The 20,084-nt window shown below is 37.2% G+C and overlaps 1 protein-coding gene across 31 annotated transcripts in view; it reads right to left on the bottom strand.

The window, feature by feature from the left end:
* RBFOX2 (RNA binding fox-1 homolog 2) overlaps positions 1-20,084 on the bottom strand; it is a 296,547-nt gene that overhangs the window by 26,485 nt on the left and 249,978 nt on the right. For 15 of the 31 annotated variants that reach the window (XM_050806250.1, XM_050806254.1, XM_050806236.1 and 12 more), the window contains 4 exons: positions 17,147-17,293; positions 13,258-13,311; positions 3,057-3,149; positions 230-290 (listed from right to left, as the gene is read on the bottom strand). In XM_050806250.1, the coding sequence (XP_050662207.1) occupies positions 230-290; positions 3,057-3,149; positions 13,258-13,311; positions 17,147-17,293 (355 nt within the window). The remainder of the gene's footprint in view (positions 1-229; positions 291-3,056; positions 3,150-13,257; positions 13,312-17,146; positions 17,294-20,084) is intronic. The other 16 variants (XM_050806251.1, XM_050806255.1, XM_050806237.1 and 13 more) reach the window with 3 other exon arrangements.

The following is a 20,084-nucleotide window of genomic DNA, read 5'->3' as shown; positions in this document are numbered from 1 at the left end:
TAAAAGATGAACTTTACTTAGAACATAACACCTTAATACCTAAAAAACATAGCTCAATTGTAATGACAAAGTTATGTTGTAAACATAAAATACTCTCCCAGGTAAAGAGACTCTTCAATGCAAATTAAACTGTCTTAAGACTGAAATAAAGATTCTTAGAAGTTTATAAAAACTTAATATATTTACAGAAGAATAAACACTCTTTCGAAGATGATTTATAATTTCTTACCATTTGCATATGGTGTGACCATCTTCTTATTGGTCATTACACGTGCTGTAGCATTATTCACCTAAAAATAACAAGGAGAAAAAAGGGCAGGGAAGAAGTGGACCACATTAGGGAACATAAAGTTGCACATCCAGTAACATAGTACTTAGTTTAAAATGCGAATTTCTGGGAGCATTGATTTAAATAATTAACACAGCAATATAAAATATTAATATATAGTGTTTTAATTAAAGTTCTTATTAAATGAGGATAACAAGAGTAAAATGAGTTTCTTGGTTTCCAAATATCAGTACTCCAAAGACAATACATTTGCAAAATCTTTGGACATCTTTTAAACAGAGAAATCTCTGCACTAAGGAAAACATAGAAAAAAGTAAATAGGAAACAACTATATTAGCAATTCACTTTGAAGTCTGTTAATAAAACAGAGGCTTGCCACATGGGTTATGAAACAGATTGATGGAAAGGTGATAAAATAAATCTGATTTCACCTGTCCTAATGTTCAGCATTTTAAATACGTCTGTCCGAGATTTTTACTGTCTGACGTCAGTAAACAAATATAGAAACCTAAGATTCCCATGTTGACAGCCTTCAGGACCATTCTGAATTTTCTAGACTATATGGTCTATCAACTCAGGAACAAAACTTTTAAAAAAGCCCTTAAAGTAGGCACTTAAAAGAATTGAGAAAATCAAGTGTTTATTTATTTTGTTTTATGGCACTCTCCACCCTCATTACAGAACTGCGTATTTTAAAGCATTCTCAGTACGAGAGTAAGCAGGCGCTACAAAGACGGTGCTGCTGAAGAAAAGATGAATGGAACTGAGATGCCAGCATACTGCAGCCCAGTGACAGAACCAGCCTCAAAGCTCTTGCAAGGAGGGTAAAGTCCCACCATAGAACTTGACTTACACTGTGTTGTCAGGTCATAAAACATGCCAATTGAAAAAAGCAGCATAAAGTAGAAATGTCTTATTTTTGCCTCTTCAAATTTACATTGTGTTCAATTTGTATGGTAATAAATTTGTGTGATGAAAAGACCAATTTTAGGTAGAATTAGAACTAAAAAAACTTCCTATGTCTTTTGAGATTTGTACAGTGATACTTCCCCTACATGAGGAAAGAGCTTGAAACTCCATTTACTCTAGTTTCATCCACCAAATAATATAAACATTTCACATTTAAAAAGAAAGAATGGGATACAACAATGATGAGACTGAGAGCATGCAGTTAAAAAACACACACACACAAATAAAAGAAAGAAAAAACAATAAATTTTGGAAAGAGGGGAGAAAGTGAAAAGCAAGGTTCTCACAGACAAGGATTAGAATGGAGCAAGAGCTGAAACCAGCTGCTGGAGCAGAAAGCAACCAAGCACTTAAAAGGAAAAATGGCCAGAACCAATCAGAAACCACCAGTCAGCAAAAGAGACCAACAGCTGCGTGTAACTGAAGGGATGGGAAAGGAAGAATAGGGAAAAGGACAGGAGCAAGGATTTGGAAAAAGAGAATAAGGTAGGGAAAAAGAAAAGAGAAAGTCAGGAAGGGTGTAACGGGCAAAGAAAGAACAATCAGAGCTACAAACGGGGATTTGGGAAACAGGAAAAGTAGGGAAGGATGTAGGGGCAGGAAGTGCATTAATAAAACCAGCCAAACTGGAGTTCAGTAACTCTGAGTAAGATGTGCAAGGGGAAAAAAATCACCATGAAGTCAGTAATCAAACAGCTCAGACTGCTACAAAACAATATGTACATCCAAAATCCAGGCGGCATTACTCAACAGCATTGAAAATAAAAGGGGGAAAGGAAAAGGAAGAGGAACAACAAGTCAAATCACATTTTGTAGTGTTAATGTGAGATGGCAGATGGACTTTTTCTTTCTTATTTAATTGTTTTGTAATTACATTTTTAAAAGCTTCTTCTCTAGTGCTTTTTTCACTTACCGCCAACGGGCACCATCGCCAGCATTGTGTATAGTTACCATGGAAAGAGTGAGTCAAGTGAAGGGCCCTAAATGCTAAACCATTGGAAAGGAGGGGAAAAAAAGCAAAATATGCAGACATCTTACTCAAAATGGTGGCCTTTACATTTAATACTTTAAAAAATTGGGAAAGGGGAAAGGAGCCAGTTAACCTTCGATGTGTTATCAAAAAGGGCTGGTGAATACCAGGTGGCAGACTTAGTCATCATCACAGTACATTCGCCAGCCAGCCATCAAACCCTCTGTTTAAGAATTTTATCCATAAAAATTTAGATATCAAAATTCTTGATATTAGATATATTCAAAAACTACATGAGTTTTGGATTATTTCCTCCCTCCCCACAATCTCTAGAATCTTCTATTCTGTGCTTATCATGTGCACAAAGAGGCGAACTGGCCTCCCAAGAGAGAGGATATTGGCTGGCCCCTTGATTCATTACAGAACACAGTGTTATAAACTGGATAGTTTTTAGACAATTTAACATTAGTTTTGCTTAGGCCTGATCACAGGAATTCAGAGTACTGCAAACTGAAGCAAAGGAAAAAAATCAAGAGAGCAGAAGGATGAACATTTTGAAGGAAAAACATAAATGAAAAACACACACACACACGCACACACAAAAAGTCAAAATTAAAACCCCCAAACAACCAATAAATGAGGAGGGAGGCAGATAGAAGTGTTACTTTTATACATTTTAGTGCAAGAAGGTGAAGACAGAGATACAAACACACATACATGTGCACACGCACACACAAGACAGGGTTCCAAATGTGAAATAAGTGAGGCAATACGAAAAAACAGAAATAAAAATATAAAACCAGAAATTGAATTATTAAAGACATGCACCTCGATTTTACGGCCCTCTACCACGGTGCCGTGTAATTTCTCCCTGGCCCTGTCTGCATCAGCACTATTCTCGAAAGTTACGAACCCGAATCCCTGCATGCAGCGGGAGAAGGGGGGAAAACATGCACATCGTTATATTGAAATACTGATCTCTTGGTAAATAGAGAAAAAATATCATAGTATGAAACTGACATCAGCAACAACTCAGCAATAGTCTCCCAAAGTCACATTTTTGGTCCATGCATATTGGTGAAGGGAAATTAAATCCAATAAAAGAATAAAGAACTGTAATAATAATAATTAACAGCAATGTCACAATAAAATAAAACATAAAGCATATGAGGCCAGACCAAAATTAAGGTACAGAGTTACTTGGGTCAAACTATTCAACCAAGAATCTGAAGATTTTTTAACGTTCTACCTTTCTCTCTCAATTCATGTTATTAATTTAATATATATGCCCCTTTATGTAATACCAAAAAAGACTTAATTAAGTTGACTCTCTGACATCCCAAATCCATTATTTCCCAGTAACTGCTACATGAAATCTGACATTCAGGTTCAACGTTGCACAATGAGATTTTTTTTAAAGTAGGTCTAATCATTTTAGCCCCATGTTGCCGGCTGCTTATATCACTACTACTCCTTTGGGAACAGGATAATTTAGGACATAGTTGTTGTATAATTTTGTATGTACTGGGTGTGGAAGAGAAAAGCATTCATGCTCTTCTAAGCAAATAAAAATATCGCTAAGCAGTGGTCAATTATAACTTTTCTTCAATGCCCATTTTAAATGACCAGATTGACACTCAGAGTAAAAATATGTTCAATTGAATTTCAGAAAACTGCTAACCCAAATTCGCCTAAATTACTCACTTATTGATTTTTATATTTGCTATTAAAGGTAGTAGTAACTTTCTATATATAGAGAAAAAAGGAACAGTCAACAGGCAATGGGAACGAGATCTACATTAGTGACATCAGTTGTTCACTATTCAGTAGAAAAAGGATATCGGAAAACAGCAGTGCAGCTGGTACAGTAAGTTAGGATTAATTTATTTGTTCCTTGCAAGATACTACAAAAATGGAGTGGAGCTTTAACTCATCAAGTAGACAAACCAGGACACCAGGGAGTTGACTACCTTCACTCCGACATTCACGTACTACCAATTTTAACACTAGGAGCGTTTACTATATACTTATAAGACTTTCCTAAAACATCATATTCACTTCATTCTAGTTGCTCTGTTCTTATTGTTCTACTCTGCAGCTGTAATTTTACAAACAATTTCCACGCTGCTTATATCTGCAAAGTGGTAAAGTCTTAGGATTTTCTGCAAAGTCTTCATTTGCCAATAACTTCATTGTCCTGCTAGCATTTTTTGAACATTCCATTATGGGATAACCCAGAACCCTTTAATTTTAATTGAAGTTCTGCCTAGCTGCTTAATAACATGAGCATACTTCTCTCTATATAAACCATGTTCTTAACTGACACGGTAAACAAAGCACGTTGCTCAATAAGATTTTATAAAAGCAACTCCATTGTTTTGAAGGATCCGGTAACTCAGCATTCTAAGTGATTATGTGGGTGGGTGGCGTTTTGGAGAATTCCAATGGATGATCTCCACCCACAATTTGGACATCACAAATACCCTTGAAAGTGCAACGCTAAGCTGATGGAGATTTTAAAACGTACGTTGCTTGGAAAGAATTACTACTGGTAACTTCAGTTAATATTCTCCTAAAGAATGTATAAGTTTGTTGAAAATATCAACAGGAACATATTTTCATAAATGAAATGCTGATATCAACATTTATAGCCACTTTGACACCACAAGGTATAAAAGGGCGCACATTAATAATTAGTTACACCATTTGTCATCTACACTAGCACCTGCTGAAGACAAGCTGCCAGTTCTCTAATCCTGGTGAGTCCTCCAACAGGAAAGTCAAACTTTTAAAGAAAGGTCACAGAGAGTGATGAATTTTAATATCACACTTTAGAAGAATTTTGGCTGTATTTCAACTGGTCCTCACAGTCATATCTTTTATGACTTAGGTTAAATTAATACATTGTAAATTAATAGTTGGATTACTATTAAGTTATATGAAAACTAAGACCTAGGTTTTTGATATTAGCATTATGACTATATCTACACACCCACATACAAATATACGTACTAGTTTGTCTTCTTAAATATAACCATGAAGTAAAAAGAATAGACATGTTGGTTTCATGTTGAAGGTAAAGAAACTGAGTCAAACTGAGATTAAATACACAAGGATATACAGCTAATGGTGAGAAAATTCTAAGCCTTTTCAAATCTCAGTTCAGTATTCTATTTACTAAATGATATTAGTCCTAAAAGCCTTATATTTTTTTCAAATCTAATTGCTAAATATCTTCCATAACCTTCTTTTCTGAAATGTGTTGAAAGAACATTAGTGATAACTGCATCCAAAAGAATGGAAGGTGGTATGATGAGCACTGAAATTTTACAGTCAGCAAATGACAAAGTTTAACATCAATGTCTGCTTGGATAAGATTTTCTCAATAATGACTTTAACATTCTGGAACAAAATTTCACTTTCAAATGTTTTAAAAGTGTTTCATAAAGAAAGATGCTTATACACCAAAGGAAATGCGAATCAAGATGCCAAAAATATAAAAATAAAGCAATCTTTATAAGCATCTTTTCCCTGGGGTGATAGGAGGAAGAAGGCCTTGTTGATGCACTGGGACTCCTTAGCATGAAACATAAAGGTAAGAGGATTTCTTTATTTGCTTTGAAGACAAACAGACCTTGCAATAGGGCAAACAATGGCTTCCTAAAGTTGTCCACATCCTAATCCCCAGAGCCAGTGAATATGTTACCTTACACGGCAAAAGGGATTTTGCAGATGCGATTAAGTTAATGATCTTGAGATAGAGAGATTATCCTGGATTATCCGGTTGGGCCCAATATAACACAGTGGCCCAATGTGGCCACTGTACTGTGCTTATAAGTGAAAAGCGGACACAGGAGAGTCCGAATCAGAGTAAAGCAGCCTGAGAAAGACTTGACTGGCCATTGCTGGCTCTGAAGACAGAAGGGAGCTATAGTCCAAGAAATGTGGGCAGCCTCTAGAAGTTAGAAAAGGTGAGAAAACAGATGATCCCTTAGAGCCTCCTCAAGAACCCAACACACTGATTTTAGCCTTGTGAGACCCATTTTGGACTTCTGACCTCCAGGGCTGTAAGATAATAAATGTGTGGTTTTAAGCCACCCAATTTGTGGTAATCTGTTCAGAAGTCATAGGGAATTAATACATACCTCTTAGAATTAAAGTCCATGATTAGGAAGGTGAGAGGTATTAGTAGAATTTTTTGAAGTTCTGTTCTTAAATACTTTTCTCTCATGTTTAAACTTTAAACAGGTGATTTTCTATCAACCCAAACATGCTTCCTTATCTATCACACTCACAATTTAGTTTCAATAACATGAACTCAGATCTTAAAACATTTTTAGAATACACTATTTCTTCAATAAAATTTAGCATTTTAGAAAAGGTGCCAGAAACTGTGCTAAAGATGTTCACAGATTATTCAGGCTTAAAAGTCATCAGTAGAAAAGCCTGCTTACATGAACTCATGTTTTGTCACTTTGCTCTTAGAAACCGAATTAAGTTGGTCATTCTGATCTCTTGCTTTGGAAAAAAAAAGTTAGTAAAATTATGTCTAAATCTAAATATTTTCCTTAGAACAACTTCCAAATGATCGTAGAACAGCTTCTAAATGATCATACAACCTATCAAACACTGAACCAGTCTACACAGGTATAATATATATAACAAATAGATTACATAATCTGTAACAAATAGATTTAATCTCAAATTCTGAACAAGAGGAAATATTTCAGCTATGTAAACAGATGGAGAATTTTTGTTATCTAAACTCCTGTTAATAAAACCAGATTTTAAAAAAGTAAACTTTATTTTTTAATTAAAAAATGATTTTGACATGTCTGTCTACACTAGCACTACAGAGAGAAATATAATACAAACCACATACATAATTTAAAATTTTCTAATAATCACATTTAAAAAGTAGAAACAGGTGAGATTAATTTTAACAATGTATTTTATTTAACCCAATATATACACATAACACTTCAATATGATATCAATATTAAAACATTATTAGTGAGATGCTTAGCATTCTTTTTTTGTGCTAATTCTGAAATGGTGTCCATTTTACCCTTATAGGCACACCTCAGTTTAAACTCTCCAAATTTCAAGTGCTAAATGTGACCACTGTGCTGGGCAATGCAGGTCTCTACACTTTATACTCCTCTAAGTTCGCAGTCCTCAAAGTCCTTCTAAATTAAACATTTAAACACACCAGTGTTACATGAGTGATTTACCAGCTGACTTCTGGAAATTGAAGAATGGTATATTTATTAGGTGTATGGTTGTAGTTAAAACTTCTACAAAGTGTGACAACAATTTCACAGCCTGCCTTGACATCATCGAGGACATATAGGAGCCAAGTAACTGTCACCTTTTTAGTCTGGCCTCAGACTGCAATAAATAACAAGCAATAGAATGAACATTGTAAAAATATTATTAAAATTTGTATAATTTTTGAATTTTTCGATCTCAGAAGAATGAGAAAGAAAATTTACCATGTAACTTTTAAGGGAGAAATCAAAAGCAGACGGATCTCCTGGGTATGGCCAGAACACAGAAATAAAAAATAAAAATAAAAAAAAAAATAAAACTAAAGCCCATAATGGTAACAAAAGAAAAAAAAAAAAACAAAAACAAAAAATTAAGCCCTTCAGAAACACATGCACTGTTAATTCAGTTTCAAATATAATAAAAAAAGCCATTTCACTCCAACATTACCTATCAAGTTCTACTGAAAGTCACAAAGGCCTACTTACTGTGACTTCCAAAAAAGTATTTTGATAATACTTTGAAAGAAATAATTAATTTCCCTTTGCATGAAATTAAAAGCCATGATAATAGGAAAAACATTATAGCAAATTACTTGTGTCTAAGGAATGGGAATAGGCGTTTTTCTCCCCTAACTACAGCCTAAACTTAAGCCCAACCTAAACCTAGATCCCCATTATTCCAGAAATCCACCTGAGAAAAGTAATGAGAACATGTTAAGCAAATATTTGCTATGCTCCTAGTGTAAAGAAAAGATAAATATTTAAGGTGATAGCTATCCCAATTACTCTGATTTGATTATATGAATGTATCGGATTATCACATATACCCTGAAAATATGTACATCTAGTATCTATTGATTTTAGAAAAAAGAAAAAAAAAATTGCTAGAAATCTCAGTAATTACTTCTGGGCTGTATAATATTTGTAGTTCTTTAGTGGACTTAATAAGCACTACCTGAAGAGCTGAACAGTTTCAACACATTCAATATCTTAATACATATCCATGCAAGAGATGATATACCAAAATATTCTGGCAAAAATGTATAGAAAACGTAAATGTTACAGTCTGTGTATTTCTTTATTTAATAAGTTTGATAATTATCACCAAAAATTGTTCTGTGGTTGGATGATGGTGAATAAGATGGTAGAAAGTCTGATCCACAATGGAATAACTTTTGAAAAAAACAAGTTCTTAATCACTAAAAATTTCTAGCAGAGAATGCAAGGTCAAGAATACAGGGGGTTGAACTAGGTGACCATTTTGGGTTATGTTTTAAGGTTCTATATGAGAAAATAAGACTAGAAGGATACATGAGAATATCAGTAGTGAACATTCCTCTTCAATAAACTATGTATCTTTTTCTTTATACTTTTCATTAAGCATCATGTTTTCCTTTTGAAAGACTGCTTTTTTAAGATGCTACCTAAAGGATATATACGGAGAGTAAACAATAGTTTATCATTCAAACTGGGACACTTTGAGGGAGAAAGGGGTCATTTATTAATAATTATGCGAAGATAATAGGTTTAAACCGGGGCTATCCTGGATAAGCCAGGACATACGGTCACTCTAACTAGGCATGATCTTATTATTTGTGTTAATAATCTTTCATTACTGGTGAAACTTGGAGAATTAATAAAGCTACATAAACTCATATAATAATTTTCTAAGTTCTATTTGAATAAATTGGTTAATTTTTTGGCAGGAGTACAATTTTCCATCCTGTATCTTAATAGTACATTTTCAAAAGGCTAGTCTATCTCTGTTTCAGTTAATCAAAGAAACTTAGATACAGGTGATTCTATGTTTGTTTGTTTGTTTGTTTATTTTATTTTTTGAGATTGGGTCTCACTTTGTCACACAGGCTGGAGTGCAGTGATGCCATCTCGGCTCACTGCAAGCTCCACCTCCCAGGTTTATGCCATTCTCCTGCCTCAGCCTCCTGAGTAGCTGGGACCACAGGAGCCCACCACCACGCCCGGTTAATTTTTTTTTTTGCTTTGTATTTTTAGTAGAGACAGGGTTTCACTGTGTTAGCCAGGATAGCTGATTCTATGTTTTTACAAAGGATTAGGGAGTAAAAAGACTAAAATTCACATGAAATAATTTAAACATATATGTATGCATGTGTGTGCACAAATATGATGTATATTCATTCCATAATCTAAGTAAACCAAATCTAGAATATGAAGGTAAAAGAAGGAAAAAAGGAAAAACTAGTCAACAACAAAGAAAAAACTACTATAGAGTAATTCTACTCTAAAGGCAAGCTGGAAAAAGAAGAATACTGGCAGACAAGGAGGCTGTGATCATGGCAGTGGAACACCGTCTACTCATGTTTTCAAATGGGTATATTCTAAAACCCTGGGTGATGGTCTTATTATACAAAATAAGATACGGGAAGGAGTTGCTTTTTGTTTTGGAACAATTTGATTAAACACGGTTTTACATGTAAGTATTGCTATCTTAGAGTTATTTTGTGACGAGTTTTTCCATTACTGCTCTAAAAAAATTCAATAAAGCTAATTTCTGTACAGAAAAGCACTCTGTTTGAAAGTTAGAGGAGCTCTTCACTACACAACAGGACTATATAAAGCCTCCTTTTCTCTGGTTATTTTCAAAATATTATGTAATTTTACAGTCAACCTCAAACATATAAAAGGAATAGGACACTAAACTTAATTCACAAAACAGAAACTGCTCATTAATTTATCTTAGGTGGATCCCAGAGGAGGCATTCATGGGTTTGATTCCAAAGTAAATCTCTATTAGGAGCCTCAGAACAGTTCCAAGGGCACCCATTCCAGCAAAGAACTTTAGGTAGCAGTTAAGAAAGCTCTGAAGGACAAAAACAAGGTTTTTATCAGTCCTTGAAGGCAGATTCAGGGCAATTCTGAATTCTGTGCTTTGTTTTTAAAACATTTACCAATCAGTACAGAGTCTGTGAACCCTTTAGCAGCCCAAAGAAAAATGGGGCAGTGAGGATACAGCATCAAGCTGACAGAAGCAGCCTATGCTTTTAGATTTCCCAAAAGAAAGCTCATGTCATTACTTTCAAATGAAAATTACACGGGAGAAGTAACTGGATGAGGTAAATGTTAAACAAAGTGGGGCCAGGATGCGGTGGCTCACACCTGTAATCCCAGTACTGTGGGAGGCCAAGGCAGGCAGATCATTTGAGACCAGGAGTTTGAGACCAGCCTGGCCAACATGGTGAAACCCTGTCTGTACTAAAAATATCAAAAATTAGCCAGGGGTGGTAGTGCGTGCCTGTTATCCCAGCTACTCTGGAGGCTGAGGCACAAGAATCGCTTGAACCCAGGAGGCGGAGGTTGCAGTGAGTCAAGACTGTGCCACTGCAACTCTAGCCTGGGCAACAGAGTGAGACTCTACCTCAAAGAAAAAGAAAAAGAAAAAGAAATTGATAGCAGGCAAATTCTTAAAGTCAATGAAATAAGCCTCAAGAAAGATCAATTTCCTTTGCTTCACAATAATTCAAATTATTTTCTTGGTAAGGAACAAGTCCTCAATGCCTGATGAAGCTACACTGGCCTTCTAGTTGTTAGACTCTAGTTAAGAATATTTTAAGTACATACACTCACAAGTAAAAATATTTAAAACTACTACTTCAGATAGTTTACAGAGTGGCCAATAATCTCCATATATTTATTTACACTCATGTGCTTCTTATCTCTAAACCACTGTCATTTTCCCACCTTGTAGCTAAAAAATATCACACAAAATAAACACAAACAATGCAACAAAGGAACAGAAATCCATTGTGAGAAAAATTACAAGCATAGTTTACTGGTTGCACTCTAAATAGACTTCACTTTAAAAAATACTTACCAAGTGCTGGAGAAAGTTCTGTATAGGCATATTAATCATTTTTGTTTTAACTGAAAACTGGAAGCTTAGAGTATAATTACCTCTTTAATAATTAACAAATAATTATTATAGTCAGAATTAAATACTTTTAGTGTTGATACATTCTACAAAGGAAGGCAATAATAAGTAGCATTAGAACAGCACATACATTTTTATGTGTACAGATGGGGGCAGGAGGTATATAAACTCTGTTATCAATTCCCAAAGTATGGTGAATTTGGAGTATGAAATTGGAGAGGTAAATATTAGCTCATTTATTGGCTTTATTTAGCTTTCCCTCAAATTACATGTTTAAGAGATTTAACCATAACCAAAAGCTATTTTCAAAGTTCAGTGATGACCAAATGAAAATTAAGTAAAAAATTGCTCTAATCTAACAAATCAAAGTAGCAACAGCAAGGTAAATATTTATAGGCTTGGCTATGGCTGATGGTTCCAGTAGGATGTATTTCATTTAATAAGCAGTGAGAAAACTCTCAAGTAACATGTCCAAAAATTCAGTTCATCAAAAACTTTTTTTTTAATAACACCACTATAAGACTTCGCTATTCCCTTGTTCCTATAAACATTGCTGTTTCTTTTAATGCGTGGAAATTCTAAATCATACAGATTGGGAATTTAAAATAGTAAATAGGGGAAATAATTTTTATTTATTTATTTATTTTGAGATAGTCTTGCTCTGTCGCCCAGGTTGGAATGTAGTGGCACAATCTCGGTTCACTGTAACCTCTGCCTCCTGGGTTCAAGTGATTCTCCTGCCTCAGTCTCCCGAGTAGCTGGGATTACAGGCGTGTGCCACCGTGCCCGGCTAATTTTTGTATTTTAAGTAGAGACGGAGTTTCACCATGTTGGCCAGGCTGGTCTTGAACTCTTGACCTCAGGTGATCCGCCCGCCTCGGCCTCCCAAAGTGCTGGGATTACAGGCGTGAGCCACCCCGCCCAGCCTAATAGGGGAAATAAATTTTAATTAAAAACTTCAGTTCTTATATAGAACACATTTAGAGGAAAATACACACATAAAAGTACACACATACTTTCATTCTTATGCAAAAAAATCTAACTCACTGTACTTGTGATTTAGGTGACTCTACATCCTGAGGATTGCCTATGTGGGTAGAACTTAAAGGAGGAAATCAGTTCATACTAAATTCCTCAGTTATTTCTCACTCTGTTTAAGTGTTATCACAATTTTCAAAAGAGACTGCAAGTTAACTGAATAATCAAAGCATTAAACTTGTTCTAAGTATGTTGTTTTGAAGTTGGATTTTGGCTGAATTGTTCTGATAGAATTCAGAATAGAATTCTCATAGAATTTCACTTTTTTAAAGTCTTTGTGCTCTTTCTTTAAATGGAGAAAGCTGAGGCCAAATTTAAGGCTCATAAAGCACTGTCATCTCCTTCATCCTGTGTTCTTTATGCCCCACTCTTCCCTCAACCTTCTCTGCTTCTTACTTTATCAGCCCTCCACCCCTGTATAAGTATCAGAATAAAGTTTGGCCATGTGGTAGTTTATTTTTAGAGATAATCTACCTTAAGGTAGACACTTAGGATACTTTTGTTTTTTGTTTTTTTTTTGAGACAGAGTCTCGCTGTGTTGCCCAGGCTAGAGTGCAGTGGCGCCATCTCAGCTCACTGCAAGCTCCGCCTCCCGGGCTCACGCCATTCTCCTGCCTCAGCCTCCAGAGTAGCTGGGACTACAGGCGCCCGCTACCACGCCCGGCTAATTTTTCTGTATTTTTAGTAGAGACGGGGACTTAGGATACTTTTATGCAGGCTTGAAAACAGTTTATGTTTTCTGAATACTTGCTATTTAAAAGAACACAAAACTCAAAAAGAAATCAAGCACACTTGACACTGAAATGGAGCTTACCTTAGAGCCACGTTCATTAAAGATTATTTCTACATCTAGGATTTTGCCAAACTGCTGCAGAGATAAAAATAAAAACATTTACTTATGGTCAGGTTTTTATCCACATATTTTGTTCTCTTCTGAAATGGGAATAGTTTATTTTTCTTCTTCTGTAAACTCCTTATTTAACTTCTATGTTTGTATTTGTTAGTAAGTTCCAATAGCAGTTTCTGATTTTTCCTCATTGCTGAGCTGACAGTTTCTCCTTTCTCAGTTCACTCACTCAGGCAATTAATCCACCTCTCTGTGTGGAAGCTGTTGTTGAAAGTTATTCACAGTGTTAGCCCATTAGATGTTGTATGGGGACAAGAACTTGGAATTTTCCTAACTACATCTCTTTATTTTTTAAAACAGTCTCATTTGAAAAGCAAATCCTAGTAAGTAGAATAATATACTATAGAAGGCTATTCCCCTCCTTTTTTTAATACAAAGTATATTCACTATATGAAAAGCAGAAAACATAAACAAAAGGAAAAGGGAAAACAGAAAATAAAGATCATCTGCGGCCGGGCACGGTGGCTCACGCCTGTAATCCCAGCACTTTGGGAGGCCGAGGCAGGCGGATCAACTGAGGTGAGGAGTTCGAGACCAGCCTGACCAACATGGAGAAACTCCATCTCTACCAAAAATACAAAATTAGCCAGGCGTGGTGGTATGTGCCTGTAATCCCAGCTACTCAGGAGGCTGAGGCAGGAGAATCGCTTGAACCCGGGAGGTGGAGGTTGCAGTGCGCCGAGATCGCGCCATTGCACTCCAGCCTGGGCAACAAGAGCGAAACTCCATCACAAAAAAATAAAAATCATATGCAATCCTATCATCGATAGGTTTTAGTACACAGCATTCCAGGCTTTACCTCAGGCATGTAGAGATAAGTAACCATAGACATCAGATACATTCTATAATTTGCTTGTTATTTAAAAAAAAAAAAAAAAAAAAAGAGTCTTGAACTGTCACCCAGGCTGGAGTCCAGTGGCACGATCTTGGCTCACTGTAACCTGTGCCTCCTGGGTTCAAGCTATTCTCCTGCCTCAGCCTCCCGAGTAGCTGGGATTACGAGTGCCCGCCACCACGCCCAGCTAATTTTTGTATTTTTAGTAGAGAGGGGCTTTCACCACGTTGACCAGCCTGGTCTCGAACTCCTGACTTCATGTGATCCGCCCGCCTCAGCCTCCCAAAGCATATATTGCTTTTATTTTTTTAACTTAGCAATAGATTATGAACAACTATCTAAGTCAATATATATCTGTGTTACCACTTCTATAGGCTACATGCTATTCACCACTTTAATATTTCTACAACAAACATCAAGAATATTTTAAATAACACCTCTCTTTAGTAATTCTTTAAACATTTTAACATTCAGAAAAGCAAGCAAAAACTAAAGACACAAAGCCTAAACTCTATTGTTATGTAGCTAAATAGCCGACTAGAGGGTTACACAAAACACAATCATTATTTAGGGGGAAAGTATATAAAAAGAGACAAAACTGTTTTAATCAATGCTTGGATGAAATGAATTGAAGGTACATGCAGAAAATTTCCAGATATCTTTTTGGCTCATATTTCCCTCTGAGTATTGGAGTCATACCTGATTATCTACTTCACTTGGGTTTCAAAGCAGACTTTGGGAAATGTGAAAAAAACTGAAAAAGGGAAAGAGCAAAACAGAAATCATGCCGTTCCACTGGATTCAATCATTACTATCTTTATCAAAAAACTTGTATTAATAACCCAAGTTTTCTACAGTAAGACATCTTGGTTTGGTTTAATAGAAAAACCATGGAAAAAGGAAAATGTCTTATTTTACATGGGAGGACATTTATGCTTATCCTATAAAACTAAGATTTGCATGGTGCTTTGGAATTTGTTTTGTTTTATATTTTCTAGTGCATTCTTATAATATCCTTCTGGAGTAAGGATCACATTCCTTTTATGGTTAAGGAGAATGAGGCTAAAAGACGCTATTCGTCAAGTTTATGAAGCTAATGAAACGGAGCGTGGAATGCCTGCTCTTTACCATGGCTACTGTTCTTCTAAGTAATAGAGAGTCACAATATGGAAGAAAATAAAGCAACTAGGTATCTCTGGTAAGGAAAAAGTTATTTCTTTTGCACTTTATGCCTTATGAGAAGGGCATAATACATTTGAAGAAATCACTAACTGGCCCAGGCAGATCTGCAATGGACGCTATTTTTCTGACTCAAGAGAAAACAAACCTCTGGCAGATGAGAATGTACTCCATTCTCACAGACCTCCAGAGACTAAGATTTTATATAAGTTCTGATAATTCAGTAGAGAGCCTAATAACTCAGGCTCCCGAGAAGTTTCTTCTGCATAACCCAAGTCCTTTATGCTGCCCTTTATTTTCTGTTGTTCTCTTCTCTGAAGAAATGGAAAATATCTGGTTACCACGTTCTGTGTAAAGCTCTCCAAATACTTCAAGAACATCAACTCTGGCCTTCTCTTTAGTGTGGAAAATATATCCAGGTAGTCAGCTAAAAATGACAGAATGTTGCCCCAGTGTCTTGTCACCATGAAGTGGGCACAAAGACTCAAAGAAGAGCATTTGCTTTTCTAATAAAGTACCAGGCAGCTATCCTAGTGGAATTAGAAAAACAAAACAAAACAAAACAAAACAAAACCTATTGATTATCTCTGGGTTAAGAGTTTGGTCAAATTCAAAAAGCAAAAACACACAGGCTCAGAAAAAATTAAGATCCTTAGCAGCCATTCACTTCCCAACAACTTAAATCTTTGCAATTAACTTTTTTCATGATGGTGATTCAGGAGGAAATAAACAGTTGAAAGAATACATCAGAGGTAGTAAACCAATCCTCTACAATGATTTTAGATACTGGTTTTGACACTGTGGGGTACGAGCAACGAAGTATTATAAAAACAAAATACTGAGGTACTGTTTTCACAAATATTATTTCATTTAATTTATAACACTCTGAAAGGCAGAGATTACTATCTCTATGTTTACAAATATGATATTTAAATTCAAAAAGGTTACATGAATCCCAAAGTTCACACGCCAATAGAATCTGAACCCAGACTCTTTGACTCCAAAATCTATACTCTTTCCACTTTAATGAGCCACCTCTAAACCTGTATTCTCTACATCGTGAATCTTTTTAGACATTACAAAGCTAAGTAGAGAGTGGCAATAATGCATCCCTGAATCTAGTTTCTTTGGTCTTGCAGTTGAGGCAGATAAGAGGAGAGGAAGGCAGTACTGAGCTGGGCTTACATGGAAGGCAAAGGAAAAAACTAAGAAGGCGACAGGATGAATAAGCAGTGGTCCCCAAGCTTAAGTGCACATGAGTATCAGCTGGGGATCTTGTAAACATACCTAAGCCCAAGCCACACTCCAGGCCAATTAAATCACAACCCTAGAATGTGAGACATAGACATCAATATTTTTTAAGCTTCCCAGGTAATTTCCAGTGTGCAAACAAGTTTAGGAATCATTGCTCTAAAAGAATATGCACGTTTGCTCTTTCAGGTGAAACTAAGCATATTATTGGTATGTTTACTGAGTTCGGTAGGTGAGTAGGGTGACCATGCTGGTTTCAGCACTGAAAGTCTCCCATCACAAGAAGCCCCTCAGTCACAGCAAACTGGGTCATAGGGCCACCTTATGCGTGCAGCAACCTGCAAGACTATGTCTAGAGCAGACTGGATGATAGAAAAAGGTTTCTAAAGACTGATGAAAAGACCGATTTATCTCAGAATCTTTCTCAATCTATTTGTAGTTTAAGCCTAAAGTAATAATGACTAATAACACACCTGGGGGATTAAAATCTACTTTAATTGTAAAATCCATAAAAAAACTTCAGAGACTTACCCCAAACATCTGCCGGAGGTCAGGGTCCCGGAAGCGGAAAGGAATATTAGAGACATGCAGCCGTTTCGGGGTAGATTTACTCTCTGAATTTTCACTACTTTGTGTCTGTGACTGCTGGCCGTCTGTCTGTGCTCCACCTTCTGTCTGCTAAGCAAAGAAATAAATAATAAAGAATGAAAACTAAACACAATTACTCTAAAATAATTAATGTTCCCCCCACAGCAATCATCCCCAAACAGGGTATGTTTAAGCAAAAATTACAGTAGTCCCTTCAAAGACAAAAACAACAACAACAAAAAACACAAAGATGTTATTAATGTTCTAAATGCTACCATCTACAAACAAAATGTTGGTGTTTTGAGTATTTACAGTATGCTAGCAAAATGGGAGCTGAGGTACACAGAAGTACTAAGTGACTTGTCCAAGATCACATGAAGATGCATTAGGATAACTGAAGATACAAAAATAGTTCCTTTATTCTTAGACTTTTAGAACTTTCTATTTTTAAGATATTTCTATTCTGAAAATAGAGAGTCTGTTATACTTAGTTATGGAGGTCACTTCATTTTTTGGTCTATGATCTCAGGCTCTCTCAAGGAAATGAAATAGGGAAATATTTCTATATTTCATTCCCTCTATTAGCTCTAGAGTTATTACTACTATGTTGCCAAAGTATTATAATGATATTATTTATGAAGAGGAAAAACCTAGCAATAACTGAAGAAGCTTCTTTTTTTTTTTTTTTTTTTTTTTTTGAGACGGAGTCTGGCTCTGTCGCCCAGGCTGGAGTGCAGTGGCGCAATCTTGGCTCACTGCAAGCTCCGCCTCCCAGGTTCACGCCATTCTCCTGCCTCAGCCTCCCGAGTAGCTGGACTATATAGGCACTCGGCTAATTTTTTGTATTTTTGGTAGAGACGAGGTTTCACCCTGTTAGCCAGGATGGTCCTGATCTCCTGACCTTGTGATCTGCCCACCTCGGCCTTCCAAAGTGTTGGGATTACAGGCGTGAGCCACCGCACCTGGCCAAGAAGCTTTTTACTCTGAAACAAATCTGTACTCTCCTCCCTAACTTATGCAATTCCAGCTAACTTTAGTCCAGGGGAACCCAACCTTCTGCAGCCCAGAGCAAAGTGCATTGAGAGAATCTAACTGTAGGAAAAGGCTTTAGAGACCCTGACTCATCTGCTACTCAACCTAAAAATGCAAGATTTGTACATATCCACAGTTAAAGAGTATAAATGAGTGTGGGTATGCATTTATTTATTTATATTTATTTTTTACTTTTTGGACTCAGTTTAATGGGTTGTGCATGGTAACCCAATATGCTCACACATGCACACAAGAATCATATGCAGAAATCAAAGTTTCAAGACAGGACAGCTACTGTATGTGCCTGCACGCTGGTATTTTCTAGTTTGTTTTCCTTTTTCTTACCTAGCATAACCCAGTAAATTGAATTTACAACCCACTAAGAGGTCACAGCCTGTGGACTGGAAAACAGTGAACTAAACCACCTCTCTGAGCACTCTGGCGCTTGCGGAAAAGCACGTTTTGCTGCAGCATCCTCAGCACCATTCCACGAGGAGGGAGGCAACGCATCCCATGTCCCCACGATACACAGGAGGAGACAGAACAGGGGCTCTCCGTGGGCCACCCCACTAAGCCAGTCGGAGCACTTGGACTCAGATCTCCCAAACTTCATGCGATTTCCACTCCATCACGCTGAATTTCCATGTGGCTTTCAAAATCATTGCTAAGCGCTGTTTCCATGACGCCACACTCAAGTTTTAAGTGAAAATCTATTACGAAATAAAAACTTTTTTTGGAAACTATACTGCTGCAGAAAAAGCACACTGTCAAGAGTGTGCATTTCGGGTGCAGTGGGTGGGAAGAAGAGCCTACAACATGTGGTCTACATGGTAGCTGCTTTTCAAAAGCGAGTTTGGGGGGGCACAGCGAGGGAGGAACCACTGGAACTGTCATTGAACAGTCATGTGCTTCTCTCCAATCAGGAAACTCCAGCAGCTGCAGAGAACATCCAGAATCAGAAGCGAACACCTGAGTCAGGACCCTCTGGGCCATAAAGATGGTCTTTCGATGAGAAAGCCAGGGCCCCCAGACACCACGTGTCCTGCATGGAATCACCAATTGGCCAATAGCAGGGCCCACGAGGAAGCCTAGGATTTTAAGGACGGCCCCGCACTACTCTAAAAATGTTTCTACCACCAATACACACTTGAATGGGCCCATGCCTGTAGGGAAGGCACTATCAACTCACACCAATTCCAAAGGAAGAAACCCAGACTCAGGGGCTTCCCAGTCAAGACAGGTACAGTGCCCTGAAAACCACGCCCCAGACTAGAGTGCATGGTCCTCCACTGGACAGACCCCGTGGCCCATCCTCAGGATCCCAGAACAGGCTGCTCAGTGACATGCACTAAAAGGGGCAGGGACGGGCACTGGGAGATCCTGCCTATGCAGAAAAAGTCCTCCCAGGAAGCAAACCACATTTCCAATCTGGTGAATCACGCTCAGTAGAATAAAATCCAGGCCAATCAACTATGCCTTCAACTCAAAAGGAATCTGAAGAGTACATAAGTTAGTTACACACTGTCACCAAAGCAGTTAGGGAGAGCTTCTGAGATGATGAAAACCAAGGGAAAAGGGATGGAGATGAACAAAAATGATCTCATTAAGCCAGAGGCAGGTGAAGCCACATCACTTCTGGAAAAGTGTAACAATAAGGCAAGAACTCAGGTTCCCAGGGAGAGGGACATGGGCTAAGGGTGACTTGGTGCCCACAGGCAAATTGCTTAACTTCCCTGCCCTCCTGGCACCTCATGCCCGACACAGCCTCTGGTATTGGGAGTGGTGCGGTATCAGAGGGCTGCTCTCCTTCAGGCCGGCCTTGCTGTCCACACCGGGAGGCAGGCAGGCA

The sequence above is a fragment of the Macaca thibetana genome, chromosome 10, assembly GCF_024542745.1.
Source record: "Macaca thibetana thibetana isolate TM-01 chromosome 10, ASM2454274v1, whole genome shotgun sequence".
Classification (NCBI taxonomy): Eukaryota; Metazoa; Chordata; class Mammalia; order Primates; family Cercopithecidae; genus Macaca; species Macaca thibetana.
The sequence above is the reverse complement of the archived record's forward strand: the minus strand, read 5'-3'. Positions and strand labels throughout refer to the sequence as shown.